Here is an 8,465-nt window from a genome sequence, read left to right as displayed (position 1 = left end):
GACAAGATTCCATCCCCCTCTAGTGGGGGAGACAAAGCAGGCTCAATAGCAGAGGTCAAGGAGATGAAAATTCCACCCGTAACTAAACCCAAGCCTGGCTCTTTCCGCTTGCCACAGCACAAAAGAACACCTGGGTATTATGTAACCTCGGCGGCAGTGAAAAGTTTGAGTGCCAATCCTGGCGCTGGCCAGAGGGAGGCTCCAGGCAGTCTAGTGGCAGCAGTAGCAGCAGCGCAGGCCCTGCAGCCAGTGGAGGAGGGCAGCTTCCCCCCTCCTCCTCCTCCGGTTCAGTGGGACGAGGAGACATCAGAGGGCGCTGATGTAGTTGACGTGGAGCCGAGTGTGCCATCTCCACGGCCCAGTCCCGCCAGGGCGCCCCCATCCCCAGTGCTGAACCTGGAGAAACGGAGGAGTTTTGCTGCTCCCAAACCCTACTCTCCTACGACCCTGTCCCGTTTTGCCCAGGCTGTAACCTCGGCGGTCAAAAGGTCCCAGTCCTTATCCACTGGCTCCACCTCACCCTCTCCTCGCTCGCCACCATTCTACCCAATCACAAGCCGCTTTTTAGTCAATGATCCTAAAGGACCATGTAGGGCTATGGTGAGTTGTTGCAGATGTTTTTTGTTATGTGCTTTCTCTATATGAGACTCTGTATTTTCTATATTAGAACATACAGTAGGAATCTGGACATTTATATTCACAGTTCTCTACACTCTGAAATTACATTAAACCCAAAGAGTTGCTTTTTCCTTCAAATGTGATGCTTAAATTATAATTTATTTGATACTTGTATTAAAGTTCAAAGCATATGCCTACTTAAAAAAATTATTTGCAGTAGAATCTCATTGTTTCTAGTATATTTAAAAGTGATGCATGTTTCACCGTCAGTGCTATCTCTTTAACCATTAGACTACCCTCAGATGAACTCTCCAGTCTGCTGTTTTCCCATGTCCTTTAGGGTCAGCTTTGAGACTGTTGAATAACACAGGAAATGGGAGATGTACTCCTCTCTGAGAATGTACAGTTGAAGTCGGAAGTTTACATACACTTAGGTTGGAGTCATTAAAACTCATTTTTCAACCACTCCACAAATTTCTTGTTAACAAACTATAGTTTTGGCAAGTCGGTTAGGACATCTACTTTGTGCATGACACAAGTAATTTTTCCAACAATTGTTTACAGACAGATAATTTCACTTATAATTCACTGTATCACAATTCCAGTGGGTCAGAAGTTCACATACACTAAGTTGACTGTGCCTTTAAACAATTCCACAAAATGATGTCATGGCTTTAGAAGCTTCTGATAGGCTAATTGACATAATTTGAGTCAATTGGAGGTGTATTTCAAGGCCTACCTTCAAACTCAGTGCCTCTTTGCTTGACATCATGGGAAAATCAAATGAAATCAGCCAAGACCTCAAAAAAAACAAATGTAGACCTCTTCAAGTCTGGTTCATCCTTGGGAGCAATTTCCAAACGCCTGAAGGTACCACGTTCACCTGTACAAACAATAGTATGCAAGTATAAACACCATGAGACCACACAGCCGTCATACCACTCCTAGAGATGAACGTACTTTGGTGCGAAAAGTGCAAATCAATCCCAGAACAACAGCAAAGGACCTTGTGAAGATGCTGGAGGAAACAGGTACAAAAGTATCTATATCCACAGTAAAACAAGTCCTATATCGACATAACCTTAAAGGCCGCTCAGCAAGGAAGAAGCCACTGCTCCAAAACCACCATAAAAAAGCCAGACTACGGTTTGCAACTGCACATGGGGACAAAAATCGTACTTTTTGGAGAAATGTCCTCTGGTCTGATGAAACAAAAAAAGAACTGTTTGGCCATAATGACCATTGTTATGTTTGGAGGAAAAAGGGGGCCCTTGCAAGCCGAAGAACACCATCCCAATCGTGAAGCACGAGGGTGGCAGCATCATGCTGTGGGGGTGCTTTGCTGCAGGAGGGACTGGTGCACTTCACAAAATAGATGGCATCATGAGGAAGGAAAATTATGTGGATATATTGAAGCAACATCTCAAGACATCAGTCAGGAGGTTATAGCTTGGTCGCAAATGGGTCTTCCAAATGGACAATGACCCCAAGCATACTTCCAAAGTTGTGGCAAAATGGCTTAAGGACAACAAAGTCAAGGTATTGGAGTGGCCATCACAAAGCCCTGACCTCAATCCTATAGAAAAGTTGTGGGCAGAACTGAAAAAGCGTTTGTGAGCAAGGAGGCCTACAAAACTGACTCAGTTACAGTGAGGGAAAAAAAGTATTTGATCCCCTGCTGATTTTGTACGTTTGCCCACTGACAAAGACATGATCAGTCTATAATTGTAATGGTAGGTTTATTTGAACAGTGAGAGACAGAATAACAACAAAAAAATCCTAAAAAATGCATGTCAAAAATGTTTTATAAATTGATTAGCATTTTAATGAGGGAAATAAGTATTTGACCCCTCTGCAAAACATGATTTAGTACTTGGTGGCAAAACCCTTGTTGGCAATCACAGAGGTCAGACGTTTCTTGTAGTTGGCCACCAGGTTTGCACACATCTCAGGAGGGATCCTGTTCCACTCCTCTTTGCAGATCTTCTCCAAGTCATTACGATTTTGAGCCTGACGTTTGGCAACTCGAACCTTCAGCTCCCTCCACAGATTTTCTATGGGATTAAGGTCTGGAGACTGGCTAGGCCACTCCAGGACCTTAATGTGCTTCTTCTTGAGCCACTCCTTTGTTGCCTTGGCCGTGTGTTTTGGGTCATTGTCATGCTGGAATACCCATCCACAACCCATTTTCAATGCCCTGGCTGAGGGAAGGAGGTTCTCACCCAAGATTCTATGGTACATGGCCCCGTCCATCGTCCCTTTGATGCGGTGAAGTTGTCCTATCCCCTTAGCAGAAAAACACCCCCAAAGCATAATGTTTCCACCTCCATGTTTGACGGTGGGGATGGTGTTCTTGGGGTTCTTTCCTCCTCCTCCAAACAAGGCGAGTTGAGTTGATGCCAAAGAGCTCGATTTTGGTCTGATCTGACCACAATACTTTCACCCAGTTCTCCTCTGAATCATTCAGATGTTCATTGGCAAACTTCAGACGGGCCTGTATATGTGCTTTGCTTTCTTAAGCAGGGGGACCTTGCGAGCGCTGCAGGATTTCAGTCCTTCACGGCGTAGTGTGTTACCAATTGTTTTCTTGGTGACTATGGTCCCAGCTGCCTTGAGATCATTGACAAGATCCTCCCGTGTAGTTCTGGGCTGATTCCTCACCGTTCTCATGATCATTGCAACTCCATGAGGTGAGATCTTGCATGGAGCCCCAGGCCGAGGGAGATTGACAGTTATTTTGTGTTTCTTCCATTTGCGAATAATCGCACCAACTGTTGTCACCTTCTCACCAAGCTGCTTTTCGATGGTCTTGTAGCCCATTACAGCCTTGTGTAGGTCTACAATCTTGTCCCTGACATCCTTGGAGAGCTCTTTGGTCTTGGCCATGGTGGAGAGTTTGGAATCTGATTGATTGATTTGCTTCTGTGGACAGGTGTCTTTCATACAGGTAACAAACTGAGATTAGGAGCACTCCCTTTAAGAGTGTGCTCCTAATCTCAGCTCGTTACCTGTATAAAAGACACCTGGGAGCCAGAAATCTTTCTGATTGAGAGGGGGTCAAATACTTATTTCCCTCTTTAAAATGCAAATCAATTTATAACATTTATGACATGCGTTTTTCGGGATTTTTTTGTTGTTATTCTGTCTCTCACTGTTCAAATAAACATACCATTAAAATTATAGACTGATAATTTATTTGTTAGTGGGCAAACGTACAAAATCAGCAGGGGATCAAATACTTTTTTCCCTCAGTGTACACCAGCTCTGTCAGGAGGAATGGGCCAAAATTCACCCAACTTATTGTGGGAAGCTTGTGGAAGGCTACCCGAAACAATTTAAAGGCAATGCTACCAAATACTAATTGAGTGTATGTAAACTTCTGACCCACTGGGAATGTAATGAAAGAAATAAAAGCTGAAATAAATAATTCTCTCTACTATTATTCTGACATTTCACATTCTTAAAATAAAGTGCTGATCCTAACTGACCTAAGACAGGACTTTTTACTAGGATTAAATGTCAGGAATTGTGAAAAATGTAGTTTAAATGTATTTGGCGAAAGTGTATGTAAACTTCCGACTTCAACTGTATATACAATTTTCTCACAATGGTAATGGAACAGTCAACAATAAACTTTTGTTCCGAGTGTGTGGTTTGTGGCCTGGTAAACAATCCTAGCTGCTTATCCCACCTCTTAGACACCTTGACCTGTGACACCGTCCCCTCCCTGAGAGACTGGGCCGGTGTGCCTGCGTGTCATTGATGTGCTGGTCCCTGTGATCCAGTGGGGAACACTTTTTATCTCCTTGTTAATAGCCTGAGCACACGTGTTTTACCATAGTTATTCCTAAAGGACTCTCTGTAGTAGGCCTACATTCGTGTTGTACAGGTAGTTGGCGTATATAAAGCAGGTACAACAGTGTCTTCTTTCCAGTTTCCTCAAAGTGTTGAATGGCACTCTCAGTCCTGTGTCTTGAATGATGGTGTGCATTGTGTCTTCTCTGCTGAGCACAGGGAAGTGACAATGGAGAGGGGGAGGAGAACAAAGGCTTGGAGCTCCAGGGAGGGGGGGACCTGAGCGGTGGCCCAGTCAGTGACAACATGACTGTTCAGATGGCAGGCCAGAGTGACCCTGAGCAGCGCCTCAGTGTGTGTGGAGAGGAGCTGAGCAGTAACGGATCAACAGAGACATCTACAGTAAGCACTAGACTATACAATAACATGGTGTTACAACATGATGTTAAGTGGGGCTGCGACAGTGTTACATTCACGTACTCTGAGTGTCTATATAATGTATGTATAATTGCATTGTTAAGTTTCAAGTTCCCTCTTTTGTCTTTTTAGGAGCCTGATGGCCTGTCCTGGAGTCTGTTCGAGCATGAGCCCAGGAAAGAGGAATAGAAACTTTATTTGATAGTCTTACGACCTCTGTTGCTAGTTTTAACAACAACCTACAAACTGTAGAAGAGACTACTTTTCTGTTTTGTTACGACAGAAATTACTGTAAGTAGATGTTCTCCACATATCATTTGGATGTTATGAAATAATTGTATATGTATTATTATTCACGATTTGTATTTCAAATTTGATGCATATTGTACTTTTCACATCATATTTTGTCCAAAAAAATTATATTATTAGTTTCAATATTGAGTTGTAATTGTCATCGAGAAAATACAGTAGCCTATTTAGTACTGTATATAATTTTGAAGAGGTCAATTTGACTGACCTGAAAGTGGTACATATAAATCCCTCAGTCCATTTTGTATTTTGTGTTACTCATTTGATTTTGATAAAGCTGTGCCCAGACATACACTGGTATGTAGAGTATTTCTCTGAACATATAATGCTGTTATGAATAAAGGTTACTGTTTCCTACATTCACAGTATATTAAAGTATTATATTGACAATCCAAGAGTGTTTCTCACTGAACATTTTGAATATAATGTAATGACCCGGGCTGGTTCATAAAGGAAAAGGAGACGGACACCAGGTGTGCAGGGCAGAACACAGGTTTATTCCTAAACTGGGCTATTGTTCAGGCCACAGCCCACGCCGCTAAATTCCGAACGTACACAAATACACAATGTAAAGTTAAGTGGCAGACTCATAGGAGCAGATCAAGATCCCGAATCGAAAAGGGAGAGCGAGATGAAACAGTAGCCCCTATTTATGCATTTCAAAACTCTGCGGGATTACCCATCATACCCCCCAACCTTTCCGTCTGTCCTGGCATATTTAACCCCTGCTAGCACCCATGAACACAGAACACAATACCGGGTCGTTCCAATAAATTAAACACTGAATTGCAACACAATCAGATACAGTAGACAATGTTATTAGCAGTAAAAATGTCCAGTAATTGAAGTGCAGTTCATAACATACAACTCACAATCCCATCACAATTAAACAGGACAAAACAACATATAACGTAACATATATCATACTAAATGGAGTGAAGCAAAGAAACGTTCCAGATTATACGAATTGCCTTGCAGGCCAGGTTGCACAAAAAGTAAGCAAGTGTAACTTGATACTTCTCTACAAGCTTGAAACCTTTTCAGGCAGGATCTCAGAGTCCTCTTTCAGGTAAAATGTGAGGGTTGTGTATGACGTAATGCATGAGTAAATATAAACACCTGTCTAGGGAGAGCGCGTGGACTAGATGAGCACACCACACACACCTAAAGGACAGCGATGAAGACGAGCGAGGAAGCAATATGCAGTAACGGTACCATTTCAGTGAGCAGCAGGTAGGATATGTTACAATAAACCATTTTTAGGGAACACTTCCGTACGCTAATTGTAGGATTTGGACAGATAAAGACTATAGCTAGCCTACTGTGTAAATATGTTCATGTCGAGATGGTTACTTTGTGTCCTCGACCTATACATAGCGTTTTTTTGGCCTTATGGAATGTCCTTCTATTATGTTGACTGAATCTTCAGACAGTCGATATCTGTGCCAGCAAAGGTAAAACACGTGCAGCCTACCTGTCTTGTCTATGTCGTTGAGGTTGAAGTGAAATAATGTAGCCGACCCTGTTGCATCTTCAAATGTGAATTGGAAAGTTATGCAAAACGATAACTAAAGCATGTAGGTCTGTAACCCTCCAGTATACATTCATAATTCAACATATTTCCCTTTGTAACCCTTTTCATCTAATTTTGTTTAGTTTACTTTGTGGCATTATGGACATAACAAATAGGCTACTATAGCTCTTTATTTCACACTGACGTCTGTAAAATGTCAGTAGGCCTACTGTTCTGTAAAATGCGTAGAAAAACCGTTACTTCAACACTTCTGCTACTGCCATCTGGCGTCAGTCGTGGGAAGTGACTGAGTCATGGCTTGACATTGAAATCCATATTGGCTACCGCACGTCAGCGTTTTTAGTCATGAATCTTGTTCTGGAGGCAGCTATGCAAAGTGGTCTAGCTGGCACAGACACGAAGTCATAAAATCAGATTTTAAACCTAACCATAACCTCAACCACATTGCTAACCCTAATGCCTAACCCTAACCTTAAATGATGACAAAAAAGCTACATTTTGTTTTCATACTTTTTTCCAATATAGCCAATTTTGAAAGTTTGAAAGAAGCATGATAAACGTGGTGCATAGCCAGTAGGAATTAAATCATTTGGAGATAAAAAAATAATTTTGCTTCCAAAACCAGAGTAGGTTAGAAATTCATTGCTGGTTATTGCCTCATGTAAAATTCAGCAAGAAAGGGTGTGTATTTTTAGTAGTTGATAAGGAGACCTCTAAAATATCCACTTATCTCCTCCTGCAATACACTCAGAGGCTAAAACCTCTTTAGTCCTAGAGCTTTTAGTACATACTCTGGGAGCAGGCTATGCTGTACAGATGTAGCTCCTTTTGTCTACACGGTTCAATCATTTTCTCCTAGAGTTGTGAAGTGTGTTTGCTCGTCGGGTGCATGCTAATGTTACATTATGCGATATCTCTATCTTTTGTATGCCTGAGTTCATGCAGTGTAATATGAGGGCATGTGAACCTGGTATTAACTGAGAACTTTACAGATGCTAGTTTGCTTAACTGATGGATTTTGTAAAATAAAATAATACTAATTTAACAGAAACTATCGCTAAATATACTGTTTATGTATCATTACTTTAACAGACAGTATTTGTACTTTTTGAAGAAAACACCATTGACATGCTATTCAAGTAAATTCTACATGGATTATAAAAGTAGGATTACTGTTTAAAGAAAGAATAGTCTACATTGGTTAGAATTTATTTTGCCTCATTTGGCAAATCTGTTATCAATGTTCGTCAGTAAATCTGGGATCACAGAAGCTAGCAGCCTTTTTCATGCTTTGAGAAGGGATTTGTAAAGCAATTAAATTGCTTATACACATTAGGCCTATTAGCTGCTAGACTTAGGAATATATCATTATCAGTTATTATTGTGTATTCTTCACTTTTAAGTTTCACTTTTTCAGGTAATAATAATCATATACTAAGAAAATACTTTCAGGCCTTTCATCTACTAATTTGGATGTATTTTCAGAATTTCCTGCGAAACTATATCTGGGAAAAATTAAATGTAACTGACTTATTCAGTAATAATGGTCAACATTGACAAATCACCAATGAGATCTAACGGATCACAGAGGTCCAGTATTTAGATTATACCCAGGAGGCATGACAATACTCATGACATCATTGGTACTGAATGTCTTCTGACAGATTAATTTTTTCATTCTTCATCTGCCATGACTTGGGACAGAATTCAACAGAGGTAGACACAAGTGGTGGAAAATCCATCAAAAGTCTTCGTTATAAATAATAATACATTGAATTTATGAAGCGTGTTT

At 41.0% G+C, this 8,465-nt stretch overlaps 1 protein-coding gene across 1 annotated transcript in view; it reads left to right on the top strand.

The window, feature by feature from the left end:
• LOC311143404 (cordon-bleu protein-like 1) overlaps nt 1-5,531 on the top strand; it is a gene marked incomplete at its 5' end in the record, with an annotated part of 8,036 nt that extends 2,505 nt beyond the window's left edge. Inside the window, 3 exons of the mRNA XM_084179231.1 lie at nt 24-600; nt 4,633-4,815; nt 4,963-5,531. Coding sequence (XP_084035357.1) covers nt 24-600; nt 4,633-4,815; nt 4,963-5,019 — 817 coding nt within the window. The 3' untranslated portion in view covers nt 5,020-5,531. The remainder of the gene's footprint in view (nt 1-23; nt 601-4,632; nt 4,816-4,962) is intronic.
• Nucleotides 5,532-8,465: the final 2,934 nt, after the last annotated feature.

The sequence above is a fragment of the Coregonus lavaretus genome, assembly GCF_964263955.1.
Source record: "Coregonus lavaretus genome assembly, chromosome: 16".
In the NCBI taxonomy this organism is placed as follows: Eukaryota; Metazoa; Chordata; class Actinopteri; order Salmoniformes; family Salmonidae; genus Coregonus; species Coregonus lavaretus.
Note: the sequence above shows the minus strand (reverse complement) of the source record. Positions and strands in the feature narration are given on the sequence as shown.